This window comes from Eucalyptus grandis, chromosome 1 (assembly GCF_016545825.1).
Source record: "Eucalyptus grandis isolate ANBG69807.140 chromosome 1, ASM1654582v1, whole genome shotgun sequence".
Classification (NCBI taxonomy): domain Eukaryota; kingdom Viridiplantae; phylum Streptophyta; class Magnoliopsida; order Myrtales; family Myrtaceae; genus Eucalyptus; species Eucalyptus grandis.
The window spans coordinates 49,805,986-49,830,948 of record NC_052612.1 but is presented as its reverse complement, the minus strand read 5'-3'; the positions used below and the strand labels follow the sequence as shown (position 1 = coordinate 49,830,948).

The window sequence follows — 24,963 nt, the reverse complement described above, 5'->3', positions numbered from 1 at the left end:
CTAGGCTCCTCTAGAATTTAGCCGCAAGCAAAAAGGGCATGAACTTAAAGAATCCATACGAATTTCGTTGGCGTACCTTTGCCATAGACATGATACATTCGAAGATAAATTGGGTAAGTCTGAAAACCACTTCTCTCAAATTCATGTTGACTCGGGCAGTTTCTTTATTAACTACATGCAAACGCCCGACGTTGCGGTGAACACAGCTTTTTTCTCTAATGGCACTCCACAAAAATGGCTTCCGAAAATATCTGTGTTCGTACGCTTCAACTTTTATCCACACTCTATTAAAACACTTACTAAGTGGGATATCAAAGTCGTCCCTAATGACAAAACACTTAAAGTGAAATTGAGAAATGGTCACATGGAATAGCTCCATAATGACGCGTACGCGTCCAAGTTCCCGTCGTCCAGTCCGGCATATATATCTCCGCTGCATTCCGGTGGAGACAAGAGCATCCCCTCCGCCATATTGGCGAGCAACCCCAGGCATCCGAAGATGTCCTCCTCGTCGTACAACACTCCCTCTTCCGAATGCAACTTCTTCTCGTTCCCCGACATCACATCCTCGGATTCCACCAGCTGGAATGCCTCCGCGGCCTTGGCTGCTGCCTTCTGTATGTCCTTGGTGTTGGGTGACGCCGGCACCGGCAGCCGCCACGCGGAGTCTGCGAAGTTGAGGCAGGCGGACTGGCCCCTTAGTGCGAGCGCCGCCACATCGTGCGCCCTCGCCGCCATGTCTGCGGTGGGGAAGGTGCCAAGCCAGATCCTCGACTTCTTTCTGGGCTCGCGGACCTCGCAGACCCACTTTCCCGAGTCGCGCAGCCGCACCCCCCGGTACACGGGGTGGCGTGTCTCCCGGAACTTCTTCCTGCCGGCAGGCTTCTTCGGGTGGTCGGACGCGAGGCACACCTCCTCCCCAGAGAAGTTCCCGGGGGCTGCGCTCCGGTGGTGGGACAGCAGCAACGAGAAAGGCGGCTCGGTGAAGTCGAAGCTAAAGGAGTTGGGGTGGGAGAGATAAGAGGAAGAGTTCATGGGAGGACGTCTGCACAGGGATACTGCGATAGCTGTTGAGTTGGAATGAAGCAGATACTGAGAGTGGTGAGGGGAAGTAAGTGTTTACTGATATGGAGGGTTGGGCTATATATACGAAGCGGGGACACGGGATTGAGGAGGAAACAGACTCGTACTCGGGAGTGAATGGGACCTGAAGTGGGAACCCAGCTGTGGAGCGAGTGAGGGTCGTGCCAAGCGGCTCGCGATTCACCGTGCGACACGTGTGCAGATGGGGCCGTGACTGGGCAAGTGGATAGGAAATTCCTTTTTTAGGTTTTGATGACGGTGTGATGAAGGCGCGGGGGACGGAGGGTGGTGCGGGGCCGGAAATTCCTTTTTTAGGTTTTGATGACGGTGTGATGAAGGCGCGGGGGACTTTCTATTTTCTATTTTTATGGGAGGGAAGGGAATGAAGGGGGACGTGGGGAGGAGGAAGGGGGAGCTGTCGAGGTCAAAGCGCCCACCATTCTAAGATTTTGGGGCTCGCGCGATCCACTAGTTTCCCCGAAATATCTTCGCCGCCTGTTTGGGAAACACCCTGCCCCCCGGAATATTGGACACCGCGACACGCGGCCAAATGAGTAAAACTCATTTCATTCGTGAAAAATCTTGGGCCGTTTCGTGTCATACATTGGCAGTAGCATCACCTTACATACAAAAAGAAAAAAAATAGGACTCATAATCCCAACAAAAGTGTGATCCATTACATATGCTTAATCAAAATTTATACATCATTTTATTTTTTAATGCAATCTTTACGAGCTCACATTCAAAGATGAATAATTGTTGACAGCAGAATTTTGGCAATTCAATTAATTATTTATTTTATTGAAAATTTGGGGTTCACCCTGATATCAATAGAAAAATATAAGTTAAAATGCATATAGTTTTATGAGCATTTATTTGGTAGTCGAATTTGCATTGGATTAGCAAAGAATTGATTTAGATTGAAGGCTTAAAACTTAATTAATATACTAGACTAAGTCCATTTGAGCATGTAAATTTGGCCAAACCCATAAAATATCTGTGTGGCCAAAATTTGGTCTAGATTAGTCCTTAAATTGAATTGGATAATATTTAGAACTAGGTAAGGTTATTTTTTAAGTTTGAATTTCTATGGAAAAATACACACAAAAAACATCTAGTTTACGTCATGGCATATTGCTATGTCATGTATATGTCATATAGTTTGTATATTAAGTTCATTTAATTAGAAATTGCATATCATATAGAATTAGGTTCATATAGGCCATGTTATGTTGCCTCGTCATTATTATATGTGTATCATGTGTACCATGTCAATTATGCCACGTCCTCATACATTATGCCCACCACGAAATCGTGGCATGCCATATCATCTTGTCACGTCATATATGCCATGTCATAACTTGTGCCACGTCATGTGATATGTCATCTTTCATGTTATTATTTGTATCATGTCATTACTCACTTGTCATTTTAGGGGTAGCATGTTAGGCCATTTAATTAAATTGCACGTCATTATAAAAAAATGTGTAATTAAGATTGTGTGTAACTAGAAATTGTATGTCATGCTAAAATAATTGCATATTAATTTTTTCCCATCCTTAAAATTAGGATACGTATATCATCATTTGTCTACGTTATTGCATTTAGAATAATTGCATTATATAAAGCATGATTTTCATTAAACAAGAGAAAAATTGTGTGTTGATTAAGAATCATATTTTATGCTAACACTGCCAATGTTTCATTGCTTTGAGATAATTTTTTTTTTTTTTCATTTTCTAGCAATTTATTTAACACTTTGATTTTTTAGTGTTAAATAATGATTTCACACACGCTTGATTACCTCGCATGTTAAGAAGTTAAAATAAATGCAAGTTGCTTGCAAAACATTTTTCTAAAATAAAAGAGAAGGTACCGACAGGGCATTAGAGAAATATAATGTAACAAATCTCCATCCTCACATTCGCTATTTCTAAGAGGTCAAGTAATTTTCCCGTTACTTTACTTGAGTTTCTAATTGATCCAACAAAAACTAGATTAGTAATGATTCTTAATTGAAAATCATTTGTATGTTAAGAATTTAACCCTAAGCTACGAATTGTTATGGGATTGGAAGAGTTATAATCAATGATAGGCTTAATAATTTATTAGCCAAACCTTAAGTGATTCCACCTACCTTAAGGAGGTAAAAACAAAGAGAATCTGAGTTCTATCCAACAAATGTAAAAACCAATTTCAATATGGATCATTGTCATGTCTTTTAGATTAACGCATTAATATGTTGGGATTGCGTCTTGTCTATGTCTATGGGTGTGGTCACTTTCCTTTATCAATGAGCTCATTGTGAGGCATCGAGATCAATTTTACATGGAATGCAGTGGTTCCATTAACCCTCTTAATGGGCCAATACGCATTTGCTAGACTCCTCCTTCAAAATTTAGGTTAAAGCAAAGAGGACCTAACCCTAAACAACCCATATGAATTACATAGGCACACTTTTTTCCTTATACATTGGTACATGATTGTGATTACATTCGAAGATCATTATGACTAGGGCAGTACCTTTATTAACTAGAGGCAGTGGCCAATTCAACTATGGTAAATAACCTTCTCTGTAACTTCCTTCTTCTCTCTTCGTCATGAATCACATTGAAAGTTTGAAATTATGAATAATTGTGCTTTTGTGGGATCCAAAGTACATTCATATGTGCTAACGAACTTATAGATTATTGAAATACCATATTTTTCACAATCACACCTCATTAGATTGATGAAGCCCGCCACAGTCACGGGTTCTATGCTGTAATACATATTGAACTTAGACCCACGGGATCTAAGCCTGCCACTACCATATTTTTCTTGCTTGGGCCATGGTTGGTCTCTTGCGTAGATAGTCTCATGGTCAGTTTGACAGTAGGTCGAGTCTGGCCGGCAAGACATTATAACCAATCTCGCTTCGTGCGCATTAGTTTTTTTTTTAGCATTAGTTTGCGTGGTTGCTTGCCTTGCCACCTTTAATTATTCTTGAGTGACATGAAAAGAGTTCATGTGCTGATGGAAACATGAGGTCTTTGTCGGTGCAGTTCTCAAAACAAGAACAAGGACCCGCCAAAGACAATCTAAGTTCTTTCCCGCAAATAATGAAATCAATTTCAATATTAATACATTCATATAGGACTACGTCTTATCTATGTCTAATGGTTCTGTTGCTTTCCTTTATTTGCTAGGCTCTTCTAGAATTTAGCCTAGAGCAAAAAGGACCCGAACCTAAAGAACTTGTACAAATTTCATTGGCACACTTTTGACATGTACATGATACATTCGAAGATCAATTGGGCATGTCTGAAAATCACTTCTCTTAAATTCATGATTTCTTTATTGACTATATGTAAATGGCCAATGTTACCATGAGCGTGGCCTACTTTTGTGCTACATTTCACTTTTTTCGCGACCTACCCCTTGGGAGGAGTGAATAGGTTTAGAGGTATTGCCTAAAGGACGGACCTAATGCTCATGATTAGGCACGGGCTCTCCCAAGCCCATACCTCGTGCAACATTGGGATGTGCTTAAGAATTTCTAATAAGGAGTTGCCAATAGTCTATTGGGGTCGGCTAAAAGCCAAGCGAGATATTGGAATATGCCTTGCTTCTTACACAACCAAAGAATCTAAGGTTGGGGACTTGATTACATTAATTGACCAGTTAGTGCCATTTCGGTACCTAATCTTGTTCATTTTGAAAGAAAATATTTTTGTCAAGCAATTAGAATTGATTTATACCCATCCACTAACATGTGAGGTGATCATGCGGATACGCAATTATTAAAGTGACAATTAGCAACCAAATTCCTAATTGTAGCAAAATTGAGCACGTGTAATTAAACATTCGCAAACGTAATTAAATATATGATATAATCAATATACGAACAAATAAAGGTCTAATTGCACTAAGGAGGCGAGACATGCCAATTCCCAACCAAGCTCCTTCTGTCCTATTCGCTCCTTCTTCTTTGCCCTCCTCTGCCCCTGCTCTCTGCTATCTTTTCTCCTCTGTCCCTTGCCGTTGCTGCTTTTTGCTTTCTATAGGTCCCCGCGCACAAGGATGGCTAGGAAGAAGAAAGGCTGGGCTGGGCCTAGCGTAGGGAAAGAAAAAAGAAAGAGAGGCGGGCCGGGCCAAGGCCGGATCCAGCCCGACTTGACTCCTGAGCGTTTTTTTAATAAATAAATAAATAAATTTTATTTCTGTTTAAAAATAGGTGTCAACAACTTTCCTATCCGCTCTATCGGTGGACCAACATCATCATCGATATGCTTTTTGTTGAATGGCACACCAAAAAAATGGCTTCGTACCATTTACCTTTCATTTGCACTCTATTAAGAAACTTCTAAATACGGCGTTAAAGTCGTCCCTAACAGCAAAAACTACAAGTGATATTGAGAAATGGTCAGATGGAATAGCTCCATAATGACGTGTATGCGTCCAAATTTCCCTCGTCCTCTCCACCATATATATCTCCGCCCCATTTTGGTGGAGACAAGAGCATCCCTCCGCCATATCGGCGAGCAAGCCCGGCGTCCCGAAGATGTCCTCCTCGTCGTACAACACTCCCTCTTCCGAACGCAACTTCTTCTCGTCCCCCGACATCACGTCCTCGGATTCCACCGGCTGGAATGCCTCCGCAGCCCTGGCCGCTGCCTTCTGTATTTCCTTGGTGTCCGCTGACGCCGGCACGGGCAGCCGCCATGCGGAGTCTGCGAAGTTGAGGCAGGCAGACCGGCCCCTCAGCGCGAGCGCCGCCACGTCGTGCGCCCTCGCTGCCATCTCCACAGTAGGGAAGGTGCCGAGCCAGATCCTCGACTTCTTTCTGGGCTCGCGGACCTCGCAGACCCACTTGCCAGAGTCACGCAGCCGCACCCCCCGGTACACAGGGTGGCGGGTCTCCCGGAACTTCTTCCTTCCAGCGCGCTTCTTCGGGTGGTGGGAAGCGAGGAGTACCTCCTTGTCGGAGAAGTTCCCAAGTGCCGTGGCACTCCTTCCGTCAGATGGCGGCTCGGCAAAGTCGAAGCAGCAGGAGTCGGGATGGGAATGAGAAGAGAAAGGGTTCATGGGAGGACGTCTGCAGTGGGATAGTGCGATAGCTGTTGGGTGGGAGTGAAGTGGATGATGAATGTGGTGGGGCTAGTGTTTATAAGAGACAGAAGCTGGCTGGAGAAGTGAGGAGTGTTTACTGAGTGATAAGGGGTGTTGAGTGGAATTGGGAGTGAGGGGTGTTGGGGTATATATACATAATATATGTAGCGGGGACACGGGATTCAAAGAGGAAACAGACTCGTACTCAATAAGAGTTTCTCCCTACGGGGAAGACGCCGAGTCTGAGTGAGAGGGACTTGAAGTGTGAAGCCCAGCTGTGGAGCGAGGGAGCGAGGGAGGGTGGTGCCAAGTTGAGTGCGATTCAGCGTGCGACACGTGTGCAGGTGGGGACGCGACGTGGCAAGTGGATTGGGTTTGGGCTCTTGGGTTGTGGGCTTGGGAGTGTGGTGGCGCTGCAAATTCCTTTGCGGGGGTTTTGACGGAGTAAAGAAGGCGCGGGGGACTTTCCGTTTTTATCGGAGCGAAGGGAAAGAAGGTGGAAGGGACAAAAGGTCGCCGTCGAAGGGCCCATCAGTTTTCGGCTCGCGCGATTCACTAGTTTTCATCCGAAATATCTTCGATCCCTGTTTTGGAAACACCCCCTGCCCCTAATTTCGTCTGTGAAAAAGCATATGTCCTTTCTTGCGCGAATTCCTTTTCGATCTTCTTGTTAGTGCCCGGGTTTTCTTGGTCTATTTTCTTTTCTTTTTACTAAACTTACAATTTATTTTATTGGGAGCACACAGCCACCCAATACGTTTTGCTTAAGAAGAGAGTCCAAATCCAAGCATCTGTCTTAACATATCCAGTCGAACCAACACCTATTTAAAAACACCAATTACTCATGGTCTCTTCTCACCAAACAAGCGTCGATCTAGAGATTTCTTTCTTGAAATATTTAGCAATTGTCAATCATGAGATTTCTTTCTTGAGATATTCACTTATTGGCTCTAATATCGTTTGTTTGGAATGCGTTGCAGAATCTCGATACCTTTCGTATGGGGAGATCGTCGAGAGAGCTTCAATCCAAGTCTTTTAACATATCTTGTTGGATCTATCTTTACTTAAAAACTTAAGCTAATGAGTTATGAGCTAATTATGACATATTAACTACTCAACATCACACAAATTCTCTACGTTAGGCTTCTCTAGTACAAATCATGCATGCATCCTAAAATATTTTGTGTCAATCTAGCTTTGTTAAGGTTTAAAATTCTAAAATTACAATTGAACATATTTTATCTCACATAATTCAATGAGTGTCGAATGAGGGCAACACAAACAAGCCAAGAAACTCATGAGCTACTTGAGCTCACTTTGCTCGTTACCCAAACCGAAGACATAATCCTTGTCCAGTCTAAGTCAAGTTTTGAGTAATTCAAATCTTAGAGCTATGCAAGCTTAAGTTTAATAGTATTTGATTCGTTTACTTAAAAACTTAAGATGGTGGTGTAGAATTCAATAGGTACATAAATCACGAATGTGATATTACTATTTCAGATCTATAATTTTTGAGTTCGAACGTTAATCATAAACTATCATATATAGTTTATTTGATTAAATGGAATACATACATACATACATACATACATACATACATACATACATATATATATATATATATATATGTATAATTTTTTTTAAGTGTACACATGGAAAATCCATGAAAAAAAAAGCTCATAATAACTACAAATACATTTTCTTATATTGCATCGTACATTTGCATTAGCATCACATTATGCACAAAAAATGGGACTCATAATCCGGATAAATATATATCCATTGCATGTGCATGGTCAAAATTTAGGCATCATTTTGTATTTGAATACAACTTTTGCGAACTCACCTTCAAAGAGAGATACTTCTTTACACTTAAATTTTGGCGATCCAATTAATGGACTTAGATGGAAAGTTCTAAACTCACTTAATAAATTGGACCAAACCCGTTTGAATAAGTAATTTTGGCCAACCCAAAGAATATCTATGTGGTCAAAATTTGCATCATAGAACAAGTTGGAATAATTGAAATATCAAATTATTAAATAAGATACTTTGAAGGTAATTAATATTACTTTACAAATATTCAATTAGAGGAAATAATCATAAAATTGCCTAAGTTGAATATTATAATTTGGAAGCAAAATATTTTTGAAAAACCCTAGGTGGAGCCTAAAAGGAAGGCATGGGCTTCACAGTCGAAAATACAAAGGCCACACATATTGAATACAGTCTCATAATTTTTTAGCACACATGTTCTCCACAATGAGAAACGAAAGAGAGAGTGTCCAAGAAGAGAAAATATTGGTTGCATAATATGTGCTAGTGCGACAAATAAAAGGACGCTGAGGTTGCTACACGTGTCTTTTCCTATCTTTATCCCTTTAAAGCCTTATGATTACTCAAAGTGAGGCCCAAATGTCAAACTATTTTTAATTGAGTGGGCACTTCTCTCTCTCTCTCCCCCTTCACACACACTCTCTCTTCTCTCCCTACATACTCTCCCCCTCCCCCACCCCCCCAATTGACCCCTCCAATCGATGAACAACTACACCACTCCTCCGACTTCGGCTCTAACTCATCTTGCACACTTTATCTCTCTCTTTGCTTGACTTTCTCTATTTGCTCGACACTTTGAACTTTGCCCCCTCTCTCTCCCTCCGACGAACTACCAAGCCCTCGTTCAACGAAGAGCCACCTTGCCACCCTCTAACTCTGCCATCCCCAAATCTCTACGCCCTCTCGCTGTGCCCTCTCTTTCCCTTCAAGCCACAACTAAGCCCTTGTCCAACAAATCACCTTGTGGCCCCCGCCTCCACCTCCGCCTTGAAAGGTTACCTTCGTTGCCGCAAAGTTCGTCACTAAGCTGCAGAGGTTCGTTGGTCTGATAAGTGCTTGGAGAGAGAGAGAGAGAGAGAGAGAGGCGGTGAAGAGAGAGAGAGCAAGGGAGAGAAATCTTTTCCCAGACATTGGGGTCCCTCTTTGGACACATGTCGCAACCTCATGGCTTTTCTTATTTGTTGCGATGGCACACTTTGTGTAGCCAATATTTTCTCATCCGGAAAAGGTTTGAAAAAAAATTTCTTCATCATTCTTTCTTGAGCCTCTACATCCGCAAGCAGTTGCTCATTGTCTTCTCTGTGCACTTTGGACAAGTGTCACAATCCTAGGGCCCTTTTTATTTTTCGCGATGGCACATCTAGCTAATGCTATATATGCCTTTGTTGCTTCAAGATAAGTAATTCTTCTCTTTACTCACAATTTATTTAACGCTTTGATAATCAAAGTTAAATAATAGTCGCATACTCACCTGATCACCTCACATGTTAAGGAGTAAATTAAAATCAATGCAAATTGCCTGCAAAATATTTTTTCTGAAATAAAAGAGAATGAGTATCGAAATGACGTTAAAGAAATCTGGCGTGATCAAGTCTCCGTTCCCACAATATCTAGTTCGTAAGAGTGAACTAATTCTCTTGTTACTTGGAGTTCTAATTGACCCAACAAAAAATAGATTTGTGACGACTCGTAATTGAAAATCATATGCATGTTAAATTTAAACCCTAAGTTATGAATTTGTATGGGCTTGGGAGAGTTCGAATTAAATTTATGCTTAATAATCTATTAACCAACTCTTAGGTGGTTTGATCGGCTTTAGGAAGGTTGCGACAAAGAGAATATGAGTTCTCTCCCTTAAATGGTAAAGCCAATTTCAATATGGATAATCATGATGTCTTCTAGATTAAAGCATTTATATGGGACGGCGTCTTATCTATGTCAATGGATTCAGTCACTTTCCTTTATCAATGCACTCAATGCGAACTATCGAGATCAATTTTGCATGGAACGAGGTTGTTCTATTAACCCTCTTAATGGGCTTGTATGCATTTGATGGACTCCTCCTTTAGAATTTAGCTTAGAGCAAAAAGGACCTAAATCTGAACAACCCATCCATACGAATTATATGGGCATAGTTTGCCTTATACATTATACATGATCTATGACTACATTCGAATATAATGATGACTTGGGCAATCTCTTTATTAACTGTATGCAACGGCTGATTGGATTATGGTAAATAACTTTCTCTATGAGTTTTTTCCTCTATTTGTCACAAATCACATTAAAGATTGGGTATTATGAATAAGCATGCTTGTGTGGGGTCCAAAGTACATTCATATGTGATAACCAACTCACATATTATTAAAATACCATAATTTTCTTAGTCACACCTACTCATTAGACTGGTGAAGCCCGCCATTGCCTAGGGTTCTAGGTTGTAACTCATATTGAACTTAGACCCAGGAAACCATATAAACAACATTGCTTGCCCGAACCAAGGATGGTCACTAGCATAGATAGTCTAACGGTCATTGATGATTTTGTAGGTCGTAACATGATAGTCCGTGTTGTTGAAAATAAGCGATCAAATAATAAAGTAGAAAGAACAAGAAAGTAAATTGTACATCAGATTTACGTGGTTTAATCATAATAACCTATGTCCATGAGGCGAACAACAACGTGTTAGGATGCATGCGTGAATTGTGTTAGAGAAGTCCCATATCCAAGAATTGGTGTGGTGTTGAACAATCAATATATTATAATTGGCTCATAACTCACTGGCTTAAGCATTTGAGTAAATGTGGGTCCAACTGAATATATTAAAGGGCTTGGACTTAGGCTCCCTTTTGACGATCTCTCCAAGTGAAAGGCATTGAACTTCTGTTGCAAGCTCCCGACAAATGGTATTAGAGTCAATGGTTACAATTTCTAGGCAGGCAGGGTGTTGTGGTGTAGCAAAGCGAGCCCATAAGGATGAAGTTGGGCCAAAAATAAAATTGAATTATGGGGGAGCAAATCTAACATTGGAGCTCACACGCAAGGGGGAGATTATTAGGATGCACGTGTGAATTGTGTTAAAGAAGTCTCACATTGAAAAATTGATATGGTGTTAAGCAGTTAATATATTTTAATTGACTCATAACTCACTAGCTTAAGTTTTTGAGTGAATGTGGATTCAATTTGATATATTAACAGGCTTGGACTTGAGCTCCTTCTTGGCAAACATTCCAAGTGAAATGTATCAAACTTCTTCTACGCACTCCCAACACAACGAATTCTACTATAGATTAAGTAATACAATGGAGATTACAAATATACTGAGTCACTCAAGCACTCTCAGTGTTTTGCAAGCCCCAATTATTCCCTAAACTCAAGCAGTGTTTAGTCCCTCTATTCGTTATTAAATAATCTCTCAATCTCTACCAGCCTATGTATTGGCTGCGTTGGCTCAAGCTCCCTCCCTCCCACGAAATGGGAGGAGTTTGAATCCCAGCGTGGTCGCTAGTGGTCTTAAGTTCGGTGTTGTGGTGGTGGGTCATGCACTAGCACCGCTCTGGGTTTACGTCATTGGCTCGCCGGGGTCAGACGGCGGTTCCCGGGTAACAAAAAAAATAATAAAAATAATCTCTCAATCTCTCAAATCAATTATATACAAATTCTTACCAATAAGAATTTAATCGACTTCAACACTAAAAACTTATTAGTGTAATTGCACGAACAAAACAAATGCCAAGCACTCGCTTGAATAATGGTGCTTCTTCATTTCTCTTGATATGCACGGCACGAAACTACTCTCTACTCTTCATCAACAATAGCGCTGCGCGTGAAGACTCCATAATAAATATATAAATAGCCATAGAAAGGGAAACTACATCAGATAACTGAAGTCAACAAGGAATTGGAAATCCATGTTCAGAAATTCAAATTCGGTCAATCCAAGTCCAAGTAGGATTAACATTTTTCTTTCTTTCTTTCTTTTAAATTTTTTTTTCCGCAAACAACTCACCTATCCAAATTGGACTCTTGCCGAATAGGAAATAGGATTTCTATGGCATACCGTTTTGAAGGTTCAAATATATACAATTTATCTTAAATCAGGTTTCGTTCATAAGCTTTAACTCGAAGCATATTTTAACGGTCTATCTGGTCACACGTATTGCTCAACATCTTATATGGACAATTTGGGCAGGTGTTACTCGACATCCTTCACGTCGAAAGTTGTGAGTAGTAGGGGTGGGTGGAGGTTTGGCCATGCTATTGGAGATATATGACTTTCCTCCTTATATGGGTTTTGTGGATGCGCATGCTCTATGGCACGCCCCACAATTCTACTTTCTTACCTCTGAAGGAGCTTCATAGAGATGATGCTGAGTTGAGGACAACAACTCTCCTAAAGAAGGTGAAGTAGATTTTGTCGAAAGATGCATGCACTAGTCAGAAAGCAGATTGTGTCGGTTATGTGGATTGCTCTACCCAATTGTTTCGTTGGATTTCCCTCTTATCCGATGGTATATATGCTTTGCTGTACGTAAAATGCTTATTTTCCACAGGGGAGCATCTGCCTTTTTTTCCCTCTTTGATCGATTCCTATAAGATCAGCAGTATCCTTACGTAGTCATAACTTTTGCTAAGAAAACTTCTTAGTTGGTCAAGCCTTGAGTGTCAAGTTGGTCAGAAAAGTTTCGTATGAAAAGTATTTTGAGACTGTGAAGTTATGTGAAAGTAAAGAAACTGATCTCCTTAAGTTCAGCTAGAGACGACCTTTGTTGTAGAAACATCAGGTGAATTGTGGATGATTATCAAATGAATGATTCAACATTTTTAGAATTTACAGATCCCGGCTTGTGTTAAAATGTTGGATCCTTGACTTATTATTCATTGTGATAACCGTTGCTGCTTTAGGTGAACACCAATAACCCCAAGAAGACTCATTGCCAGCTTATAGCAATCAGTCATTGTATTTTTTGTTTCTTTTGCCTCGTATGTTTAATAGATAGAGTCATGAGTAGGAAGATGCCCCTATTCCTAGAAGAAGAAGCCGGCAACTATCATTTCTAAGGTTTGCGTGATCAAAGCAGGTATCTCTTTGGGTTGTGGTTGGCCCTGACAGCCGATGAGATTAGGATGACTAACAATCCGAGTGAATCAAGTTTGAAATATATTCAAAACTAGAGAGCAAACCTAATCATTTCGAGAACTCAGAATGAGATGTATTGATCATTTCGTGTTCTTTGGTTTATACATTTCCTTTCCTGCCCAAAGAACCAACCCGATGTCCCTCTCTGTTGATGATGCTTCTCCTTGCCATTTCAAGAGAGTATCTCCTAGCTGCTATTATTGTCAATTATCTTTTCTAGCATGTGTCTTGTCATTACCAATCCTGCTTCATGCCTGCACGTTAGTCTGTATGGTCGCTTGCCTTGCCATCTTTTAATCATTCCAGAGTGACTTGAAGAAAGTTCATGGGCCGAAGGAAACCCAAGGTCTTGTTCGGTGCAGTCCTTAGAACATGGAGCGGCCGAAGACAATGTGAGTTCTCTTGAGCACGAAAAAAAAAATCAATTTCAATATGGATCATTATCATGTCTTCAAGATTAATACATTCATATAGGACTGCGTCTTGTCTATGTCTATGCATTCTGTCATTTTCATTTATCCATGAGCTATTTGCGAAGCATCGACCGAACGTGATCGTTTAGTAACCTTCTTAACGGTCTGGACACATTTGCTGGGCTCCTCTAGAATTTAGCCGCCTGGACACATTTGCTGGGCTCCTCTAGAATTTAGCCGCGAGCAAAAGGGCTTGAACTTAAAGAATCCATACGAATTTCGTTGGCGCACCTTTGCCATAGACATGATACATTCGAAGATAAATTGGATAAGTCTGAAAGCCACTTCTCTCAAATTCATGATGACTCGGGTAGTTTTTTTTATTAACTATATGCAAACGCCCGATGTTACAGTTAACACAGCTTTTTATCTAATGGCACACCACAAAAATGGCTTCCGAAAATATCTGCGCTCATACCCTTCAACTTTTGTCCGCATTAAAACACTTATTAAGTAGGGCATCGAAGTCGTCCCTAACGACAAAACACTTAAAGTGAAATTGAGAAATGTTCAGATGGAATAGCTCCATAATGGCGCGTATGCATCCAAGTTCCCATCGTCCTCTCCGGCATATATATCTCCGCCGCATTCTGGTGGAGACAAGAGCATCCCCTCCGCCATATTGGCGAGCAACCCGGCATCCCGAAGATGTCCTCCTCGTCGTACAACACTCCCTCTTCCGAATGCAACTTCTTCTCGTTCCCCGACATCACATCCTCGGATTCCACCAGCTGGAATGCCTCCGCGGCCTTGGCTGCTGCCTTCTGTATGTCCTTGGTGTTGGGTGACGCCAGCACGGGCAGCCGCCACGTGGAGTCTGCGAAGTTGAGGCAGGCTGACTGGCCCCTCAGCGCGAGCGCCGCCACGTCGTGCGCCCTCGCCGCCATGTCTGCGGTGGGGAAGGTGCCGAGCCAGATCCTCGACTTCTTTCTGGGCTTGCGGACCTCGCAGACCCACTTTCCCGAGTCGCGCAGCCGCACCCCACGGTACACGGGGTGGCGTGTCTCCCGGAACTTCTTCCTGCCGGCGGGCTTATTTGGGTGGTCGGACGCGAGGCGCACCTCCTCCCTAGAGAAGTTCCCGGGCGCTGCGCTCCGGTCGTGGGAGAGCAGCAACGAGAGAGGCGGCTCAGCGAAGTCGAAGCTAAAGGAGTTGGGGTGGGAGATATAAGAGGAAGAGTTCATGGGAGGACGTCTGCACAGGGATACTGCGATAGCTGTTGAGTTGGAATGGAGCGGATAATGAGTGTGGTGACTGGTGAGGCGAAGTAAGTGTTTATTGATATGGGGGTGTTGTGTTATATATATATGAAGTGGGGACACGGGATTAGGGAGGAAACAGACACGTTCTCAGGAGTGACTGGGACTTGAAGTGTGAACCCAGCTGTGGAGCGAGTGAGGGTCGTGCCAAGTGGCTAGCAATTCACCGTGCGACACGTGTGCATGTGGGGCCGTGACGTGGCAAGTGGATTGGATTTGGGGTGGGGTTAGGGAGGGTGGTGGGGGCTGCAAATTCCTTTTTGAGGTTTTGACGGTGTGAAGAAGGCGCGGGGACTTTCTATTTTCATCGGAGCGAAGGAAAGAAGGGAAGACGTGGGGGGAGGGGAGGAAGGGAGAGCTGTCGAGGTCAAAGGGTCAGAGGTCGGCCATTGAAGGGCCCATCATTCTAAGATTTTGGGAAACACTCTGCCACCACGGAATATTGGACACCGCGAGATGCTATCGAATGATTAGACTCATTTCATTCGTGGAAAAATCATGTCCTTTCATGTCATACATTGGCAGTAGCCTCACATTACATACAAAAAGAAAAAAAATGGGACTCATATTCCCAACAAACGTATTATCCATTACATGTACTTAGTCAAAATTTAGACATCATTTTATTTTTTAATGCAATTTCTACGAGCTCATTTTCGAAGAGGGACGGTTGTTCACATATAAATTTTGGCGACCCAATTAATTGTTTATTTTATTGAAAATTTGAGATCCACCCCCGATACCTATAGAAATATATTAGTTAAAATGCATATAGTTTTATGATCTTTTATTTGGTAGTTGCATTTGCATTGGATTAGCAGCAAATGGATTTATATGGAAGGTTTTAAACTTAATTAATATGTTGGAATAAGCCCATTTGAGCATGTAAATTTGGCCAAACCCATAAAATATCCGTTGCCCAAAATTTGTATCATAGAGAAAGTTGGAATAATTGATTATCAAATTATTAAATAAAATACTTGGAAAATTATTCATATTATTTTATGAATATTTAATTAGAAGAAGTGCCTAAGTTGAATATCAAAATTTGAAAGTTAAATGTTTTGAAAAACGATAGGTTGGAGCCTAATAGGAAGCATGCGGCTTCCCAATTGAAAATACGAAAGCCACACCTATTGAATACACGACACATACACCATAGTGAGAAAGGAAAAAGTGTCCAAGAAAAGAAAATATGGGCTGTATAAAAAGTGCCGGTGCAACAAATAAAAAGGGTCCTAAGATTGCAATACTTGTTTAAAATGGGGTGCAAATATCAGACTATTTTGAATTGAGCGGGCACTCTTCTCTCTCATCTCTCCTCTCTCTCTCTCTCGACTCTACCCCCCTCTCTCTCTCCTTCTGATGAACCACTGAGCCCTCATCCACCTGACGAGCCACCGCGCTGCCCCTTCGGCTTCACCATTGCCAAATCACTGCCCCTCCCGATTGTGTCCTCTCTCCCTCCCTCCGAGTCACGACCAAGCCCTGGTCTGACAAACCACTGCATAGCCTCCGCCTCCGCCTTGAAAGGTTGCCTCCACTATCACGAAGTTCGTCGGTTGAATGCAGTGGTTTGTAAATTGGACGAGGGCTTGGTGGAAAAGAGAGGGGGCGGCAAAGACAGAGAGAGAGAGAGAGAGAGTTGGGAGAGAGATTGTCCAAGGGAGAAATTTTTTCCCCGACATTTGAGCCCCATTTTGGACACGTGTCATAGCCATAATTTTCTCGTTCAGGAAAGGTTAAAAAAAGTTTTTCATCATTCTTTCCGGAGCCTTGACATCCACAAGCAGCTGCTCGTTGTTTTCTACGTGCAATTTTCTCTGGGGATTCCGTAGCATGTGCTCCTATCTGCCTAGCCTCCAACTGATCAATCCACAAGCCAACGGCCTTTCGCAAGATCACGAATGCCATCCGAGATTCCAAATCAGCGACCGTCCAGCTCGTCCCAACGCTCCTCAGGCTGGCTGTCTAGCTCTCTCCGTTGCACCGCAGCTTGTCCGATTCGCGCACGAGGAGTCAAGCGGGGGTCAAAATAGTTACAAATGGTAGAGAAGTTCAAAGGAGAAAGAGATAAGAGTAATCCATCACCTTTTTGCTTCTCTGTCAGCTTTCATATTCACAAGAAGACAAAACCAAGTGAAATTGGCTGAGAACTCTTGGGTCCCCTCGACTTCCTTTCGCACAAGTCTTTACTCATCTATTTGTATTGCGATACTAGTCACTTTGACGAGCTTTGGCTGCTTCCATCGAGCTTGGTTACTTAGGTCCCGATGCCTACATCTTCAAGTCCAGCGTCTTTGCTCCACCTCTCTGCCAAGCCACTGTCGCGAGCGACCGGGTATCGCCCCTCGTGAGCCAGCCAAACCGTTGAGCACCCACGAAGCATCATCGATCCCAAGCCAAAATCCGTCGAGTCCAAATTTGAAAGCAAATATTCAAATTAGGTAAAAATCTTGATAAAGTAAATTTTAATAGATAGCATTGCATATAGATAGCATTGCATGTTTAAATTGATCCTAGATAATATTTTTACATCAATTAGAATAAAGATTTAGGATCTTTTACAAATAGATTGCATGCTAGGATAGAATTTATCTAGCTAAAAATGATATCCGACTTAAATTAGGATTTGGTCTAGATTTGTCCTTAAATTGGCATGGAGATCAATTTTGCACTGGAATGCAGTGGTTCTATTAACCCTCTTAATGTGCCAGTACACGTTTGCTAGACTCCTCCTTCATAATTAGGCCAGAGCAAAGAGGACCTAACCCTAAACAACCCATATGAATTACATAGGCACACTTTTTCCTTATACAATGGTACATGATACGTGATTACATTTGAAGATCATTATGACTAGGGTAGTATCTTTATTAACTATAGGCAGCAGCTAATTCGATTATGGTAAATAACGTTCTCTATAACTTCCTTCTTCTCTCTTTGTCACGAATCACATTGAAAGTTTAAAATTATAAATAATTGTGCTTGTGTGGGATCAAAAGTACACTCATATGTGATAACCAACTCACAGATTATTGAAATACCATATTTTTTTCTCAATCACACCTCATTAGACTGATGAAGTCTGCCACTACCACGGGTTTTATGTTGTAATTCATATTGAACTTAGACCCACGGCATCTAAGCTTGCCACTACCATATTTTTCTTGCCTGGGCCAAGGTTGGTCTCCTGCATAGATAGTCTCATGGTCAGTTTGACAATGGGTCGAATCTGGTAGGCAAGACATTATAACCAATCCTGCTTCGTGCTGCGTGGTTGCTTGCCTTGCCACCTTTCGATTATTCTTGAGTGACTCGGAAAGAGTTCATGTGCTGAAGGAAACATGTGGTCATTGTCGGTGCAGTCCTCAAAACAAGAACATGAGTTCTTTCCCGCAAATAATGAAACCAATTAAATATTAATACATTCATATGGAACTGCGTCTTGTCTATGTCTATGGGTTTCGTCACTTTTCTTTATCTATGAGCTCATTGCGAAGTATCGACGGAACGAGATCGTTCTATTAACCCTCTTATTGGGCCCAGACACATTTGCTAGGCTCCTCCTCTAGAATTTAGCTGAGAGCAAAAAGAACCTGAACCTAAAGATCCCGTACAAATTACATTGGCACACTTTTTCCATGTTCATGATACATTCGAAGATCAATTGGGTATGTTTGAAAACCACTTCTCTTAAATTCATGATTTCTTTATTGACTATATGCAAACAGCCGATGTTACCGTGAACGTGGCCTACTTTTGTGCTTTGTTTCACTTTCCTATCCTCTCTTATCGGCGGCCCAACATCAGAAGAGCTGTACTTCATCGATATGCTTTTTGTCGAATGGCACACCAAAAGAATGGCTTATGAATTCTTTACCAAAAAGAAAAAAGAAGAAAGAAAAAAGAATGGCTTATGAAAATATCTGTTTTCGTACCATTTACCTTTCATTTGCACTCTATTAAGAAACTTCTAAATACGGCGTTAAAGTCGTCCCTAACAGCAAAAACTACAAGTGAAATTGAGAAATGGTCAGATGGAATAGCTCCATAATGACGTGTATGCGTCCAAATTCTCCTCGTCCTCTCCACCATATATATCTCCGCCCCATTTTGGTGGAGACAAGAGCATCCCCTCCGCCATATCGGCGAGCAAGCCCGGCATCCCGAAGATGTCCTCCTCGTCGTAGAACACTCCCTCTTCCGAACGCAACTTCTTCTCGTCCCCCGACATCACGTCCTCGGATTCCACCGACTGGAATGCCTCCGCAGCCCTGGCCGCTGCCTTCTGTATTTCCTTGGTGTCCGCTGACGCCGGCACGGGCAGCCGCCATGCGGAGTCTGCGAAGTTGAGGCAGGCAGACCGGCCCCTCAGCGCGAGCGCCGCCACGTCGTGCGCCCTCGCTGCCATCTCCACAGTAGGGAAGGTGCCGAGCCAGATCCTCGACTTCTTTCTGGGCTCGCGGACCTCGCAGACCCACTTGCCCGAGTCGCGCAGCCGCACCCCCCGGTACACAGGGTGGCGGGTCTCCCGGAACTTCTTCCTTCCAGCGCGCTTCTTCGGGTGGTGTGAAGCGAGGAGTACCTCCTTGTCGGAGAAGTTCCCAAGTGCCGTGGCACTCCTTCCGTCAGATGGCGGCTCGGCAAAGTCGAAGCAGCAGGAGTCGGGATGGGAATGAGAAGAGAAAGGGTTCATGGGAGGACGTCTGCAGTGGGATAGTGCGATAGCTGTGGGGTGGGAGTGAAGTGGATGATGAATGTGGTGGGGCTAGTGTTTATAAGAGACAGAAGCTGGCTGGAGCAGTGAGGAGTGTTTACTGATGAGGGGTGTTGAGTGGAATTGGGAGTGAGGGGTGTTGGGTATATATACATAATATATGAAGCGGGGACACGGGATTCAAAAGAGGAAACAGACTCCTACTCAATAAGAGTTTCTCCCTACGGGGAAGACGCCGAGTCTTGAGTGAGCGGGACTTGAAGTGTGAAGCCCAGCTGTGGAGCGAGGGAGCGAGCGAGCGAGCGAGGGTGGTGCCAAGTTGAGTGCGATTCAGCGTGCGACACGTGTGCAGGTGGGGACGTGACGTGGCAAGTGGATTGGGTTTGGGTTCGGCTTGGGTTGTGGGCTTGGGAGTGTGGTGGCGCTGCAAATTCCTTTTTGAGGGTTTTGACGGAGTAAAGAAGGCGCGGGGGACTTTCCGTTTTTATCGGAGCGAAGGGAAAGAAGGTGGAAGGGACAAAAGGTCGCCGTCGAAGGGCCCATCAGTTTTCGGCTCGCGCGATTCACTAGTTTTCATCCGAAATATCTTCGATGCCTGTTTTGGAAACACCCCCTGCCCCTAATTTCGTCTGTGAAAAAGCATATGTCCTTTCTTGCGCGAATTCCTTTTCGATCTTCTTCTTAGTGCCCGGGTTTTCTTGGTCTATTTTCTTTTCTTTTTAGTAAACTTACAATTTATTTTATTGAGAAAGACACATCGTCCCAATACGTTTCTTGAGCAGAAGAGGCGAGCCAAGATCTGCCTTAACATATCCAAATAACCAACACCTATTTAAAAACACCAATTATTCATGGTCTCTTCTCACCAAACAAGCGTCGATCTAGAGATTTATTTCTTTTGATATTTAATGTTAATCAAGAGATTTATTTCTTGAGATATTCACTTATTGGCTCTAATACCGTTTGTTTGGAGTGCGTTGCAGAATCTCGATACCTTTCGTATGGGGAGATCGTCAAGAGAGAGCTTCAATCCAAGTCTTTTAACATATCTTGTTGGATCTATCTTTACTTAAAAACTTAAGCTAATGAGTTATGAGCTAATTAGGATATATTAACTACTCAACATCACACAAATTCTCTACGTTAGGCTTCTCTAGTACAAATCATGCATGCATCCTAAAATATTTTGTGTCAATCTAGCTTTGTTAAGGTTTAAAATTCTAAAATTACAATTGAACATATTTTATCTCACACAATTCAATGAGTGTCGAATGAGGGCAACACAAACAAGCCAAGAAACTCATGAGCTACTTGAGCTCACTTTGCTCAGTTACCCAAACCGAAGACATAATCCTTGTCCTGTCTAAGTCGAGTTTTGAGTAATTCGAATCTTAGAACTATGCAAGCTTAAGTTTAATAGTATTTGATTTGTTTACTTAAAAACTTAAGTCGGTGGTGTAGAATTCAATAGGTACATAAATCACGAATGTGATATTGCTTGTTATATGATTTAGTGATTATCAATCAAATGAAGTTGTGAATTCAACATATTATAGAGTTGAGGTCAAATTTGATAAACTAATTTGGAGATGATCTAGCTAAATTCAATATTGGATCTATAATTTTTGAATCTGAACGTTAATCATAAACTATCATACATAGTTGATTTGACCGGATAGAATATATATATTTAAAAAAGTGTATACGTGGAAAATCCATCAAAAGAGCTCATAATAACTACAAATATGTTTTCCTATATTGCAGCATACATTTGCATTAGCGTCACATTATGCACAAATAATAGGACTCGTAGTCCTAACAAATATATCATCCATTGCACGAGCGTGGTCAAAATTTAGGCATCATTTTGTATTTGATACAACTTTTGCGAACTCACCTTCAAAGGGAGATAGTTGTTAACACTTAAATTTTGGCAATCCAATTAATGTTTCATTTTTAAAAAAATTAGAAATCAAACATAGTCCCTATACAAAAAATTTAAGGTAAATTGCATTTAGTTTTAAGAGCATTTTATTGGATAGTTGCATTTTCACTGGACTAGCGGCTGATGGACTTAGATGGAAAGTTCTAAACTCAATTAATAAATTGGAATAAACCCATTTGAATAATTAATTTTGGCCAAACCAAAGAATATCTGTGCGGTCAAAATTTGCATCATAGAACAAGTTGAAATAATTGAAATATCAAATTATTAAATAAGATACTTTGAAGGTAATTAATATTATTCTATGAATACTCAATTAGAGGAAATAATCATAAAATTGCCTAAGTTGAATATTAGAGTTTGGAAGCAAAATATTTTTGAAAAACCCTAGGGTGGAGCCTAAAAGGAAGGCTTGGGCTTCACAGTCGGAAAATACAAAGGCCACACACATTGAATACAGTCTCATAATTTTTTAGCATCCACGTTCTCCACAATGAGAAACGAAAGAGAGGGTCTAGGAAGAGAAAATATTTGGCTGCATAATGTGCAGCCAAATAGAAAGGACGCCGTTTTTGGTCAGTCCTACTCTATTTCTACACTACACTCACTCTCAGACTTTTGCTCTGCCTCTTGCAGGGCGTGGGAGTCGAAACCCACTCTTGAAACTTACGCGTCCCCATCCTATCCCCCTGAGAAGATGATGATTTGAACCCCTCACCTCCCCCTTCTATGTTGGAAGAGTTCTTTATCCCTTTAAAGCCTTATGATTGCTCAAAGCGGGGCCCATATGTCAAACTATTTTGAATAGAGTGGGGAACCCCCACCCACATCGAACCCTCCTCCAACCGGTAAACTCATCTATCCCTCTCTGGTTATATGCTTTGCTGTACGTGAAATGCTTGTTTTCCACAGGGGGGTGGGCATCTGCGTTTTTTTTTTCTTTAAATCAATTCCTATGGGATCAGCAGTGTCCTTATGCAATCATAACTTCTTATTGTTTCCTCGGGTTTTTGCTAAGAAAACTTCTCAGTTGGTCAAGACTTGAGTGTCACATTGGTCATAAAAGTTTCTTATGCAGCGTATTTCGAGACTTTGAAATTATGTGGAAGTAAAGGAACTGATCTGCCTGAAGTTCAGGCATATTGTGGAGACAACCTTTTTTGCAGAAATATCAAATGAGTCATGGATGAATATTGGATGAATCATTGAGCATGTTGTCCATTAAAAATCTTGTGAGGTGAATTTCCAGAATGCACAGATCTCGGCTAGTGTTAAACTGTTGGATCCTTGTGTTAGTGTCCATTGTGAGAACTGTTGCTGCTTTAGATGAACACCAAGGCCCCCAAGAAGACTTCTTGCCAGCTTATAATAGTTTGTCATCGTTTTTTCGGTTTCTTTTGCCTCATATGATTAATGGATAGTCATGAGCAGGGAATTTGCCCCTCTTCTCAGAGGAAGAAGATGGCAACTACCATTTTTGAGCCTATGCGATCACAACAGGTATCGTTTTGGGCTGTGGGCTATTCGACCCTGAAAGACGATGAAATTTAGGATGACCTGCAAACCGAGTGAATCGTATTTTGAAATATATTCAAAACTAAAGTACAAGCATAATCATATTGAGAACTTGGAATGTGATGTATTGATAATTATGTGTCTCTTTGGTTTGTACATTTCCTTTCCTATCAAAGGAGCCAAACTGATGTCCCTTTCTGTTGACTATGCTTCTTACTGCCTTCTCAAGAGAGTATATACTAGCTGCTATTATTGCAAGTTATCTTTTCTGGCATGTGTCTTGTCATTACCAATCCTGCTTCGTGCCTGTGGGTTAGTCTACGTGGTTGCCACCTTTAATCATTCCATAGTGACTTGAAGAGAGTTCATGTGCTGAACGAAACACAAGGCCTTGGTCGGTGCAGTCCTCATAATATGAAACAGCCAAAGACAGTCTGAGTTCTCTTCCGCACATAAGAAAATCAATTTCAATATGGATCATCATGTCTTCCAGATTAATGCTTTCGTATGGGACTACATCTTGTTTATGTTCATGGGTTCTGTCACTTCCTTTATCCTTGAGCTCATTGCAAAGCATTGACGGAACGGGATCGTTATGTTAACCCTCTTAATGGTCCTAGACACATTTGCTGTGCTACTCCTCTAGAATTTAGCCGAGAGCAAAAAGGACCTGAACTTAAAGAACCTATGCGAATTTCATTGACACACTTTTGCCATATGCATGATACATTCGAAATCAATTGGGTAAGTCTGAAAACCACTTCTCTCAAATTCATGATGACTTGGGCGGTCTCTTCATCAACTATATGCAACGCCCAATGTAACTGCGAACACAGCCCACTTTCATGCTTCGTTTCACTCACCTATGCGCTCTATCGGCGGCCCAACTTCAGAAAAGTTGTGTTTGGTCTATATGCTTTTTATCTAACGGCACACCACAAAAATGGCTTCCGAAAATAACTCCTGTTTTCGTACCCTTCACCTTTCATCCGCATTCAATTAAAGAAACTTCTAAGCACGGCATTAAAGTCGTCCCCAACAACAAAAACTACAAGTGAAAATGAGAAATGGTAAGATGGAATAGCTCCATAATAACGCGTATGCGTCCAAGTTCCCATTGTCCCCTCTGCCATATATATCTCCACCGCATTGCGGGGGAGACAAGAGCATCCCCTCCGCCATATCTGCGAGCAATCCTGGCAGCCCGAAGATGTCCTCGCCGTGCAACACTCCCTCTTCTGAATGCGACTTCTTCTCGTCCCCCGACATCGAGTCCTTGGACTCCACCGGCTGGAATGCCTCCGCGGCATTGGCCACCGCCTTCTGTGCGTCTTGGCATCCGCCAACGCCAGCATGGGCAGCCACCACGTGAAGTCCGCGAAGTTGAGGCAGGTGGACTGGCCCCTCAACGCAAGCGCCGCCACGTCGTGTGCTCTCACCGCCATGTCCACAGCAGGGAAGGTACTGAGCCAGATCCGTGACTTCTTTTTGGGCTCACGAACCTCGCAGACCCACCTGCCCGAGTAGCACAGCCGCACCACACGGTAGATGGGGTGGCGGGTCTCCCGGAACTTCTTACTCCCGGCGCGCTTCTTCAGGTGGTGGGACGCAAGGCACACCTCGTCGTCGGAGAAGTTCATGGGAGGACGTCCGCACTGGAATAGTGCGATAGCTGTTGAGTAGGAGTGAAGCGGATAATGAGGGTGGTGGGGCGAGTGTTTATATGAGACAGAAGCTGGCTATAGTATCGAGAAGTGTTTACTGATATGGGGGTGTTGTGTAGAGAATTAGGAGCGAGGGGAATTGGGTTTATACATACGAAGCGGGGACGCGGGATTTAAAAGAGGAAACAGACTCGTACTCAAGAGTTTCCTGCCTACGGGGAAGACGCCGAATCTGAG

General features: G+C 42.4%; 3 protein-coding genes and 2 pseudogenes across 3 annotated transcripts; all 5 read right to left on the bottom strand.

Annotated features, from left to right (window-relative positions):
• Positions 1–64: 64 nt before the first annotated feature.
• LOC104449152 (dehydration-responsive element-binding protein 1B-like) lies at positions 65–1,225 on the bottom strand. Its single transcript, NM_001319974.1, is given in 1 exon segment — positions 65–1,225. A coding segment is annotated over 1 exon segment (675 nt). The 5' UTR covers positions 1,036–1,225; the 3' UTR covers positions 65–360.
• Positions 1,226–5,325: 4,100 nt separating this feature from the next.
• Positions 5,326–6,268, bottom strand: LOC104449143 (dehydration-responsive element-binding protein 1D). The gene has a single exon (XM_010063184.3). It carries the CDS (start codon positions 6,148–6,150, stop codon positions 5,404–5,406), a length of 747 nt encoding a protein of 248 aa, XP_010061486.2. The 5' UTR covers positions 6,151–6,268; the 3' UTR covers positions 5,326–5,403.
• Positions 6,269–13,968: 7,700 nt separating this feature from the next.
• LOC120291745 lies at positions 13,969–14,877 on the bottom strand (annotated as a pseudogene).
• A 4,011-nt stretch (positions 14,878–18,888) lies between these two features.
• LOC120295746 (dehydration-responsive element-binding protein 1D-like) lies at positions 18,889–19,706 on the bottom strand. The gene has a single exon (XM_039317264.1). The coding sequence runs from the start codon at positions 19,579–19,581 to the stop codon at positions 18,919–18,921; it is 663 nt and encodes a 220-aa protein (XP_039173198.1). The 5' UTR covers positions 19,582–19,706; the 3' UTR covers positions 18,889–18,918.
• Positions 19,707–24,085: 4,379 nt separating this feature from the next.
• LOC120287464 lies at positions 24,086–24,702 on the bottom strand (annotated as a pseudogene).
• Between the last annotated feature and the right edge of the window lie 261 nt (positions 24,703–24,963).

Excerpts from the sequence above, each read along its gene's own strand:
- LOC104449143 (XM_010063184.3), bottom strand. The coding sequence starts at position 6,150 with ATGAACCCTTTCTCTTCTCATTCCCATCCCGACTCCTGCTGCTTCGAC.
- LOC120295746 (XM_039317264.1), bottom strand. The coding sequence starts at position 19,581 with ATGAACCCTTTCTCTTCTCATTCCCATCCCGACTCCTGCTGCTTCGAC.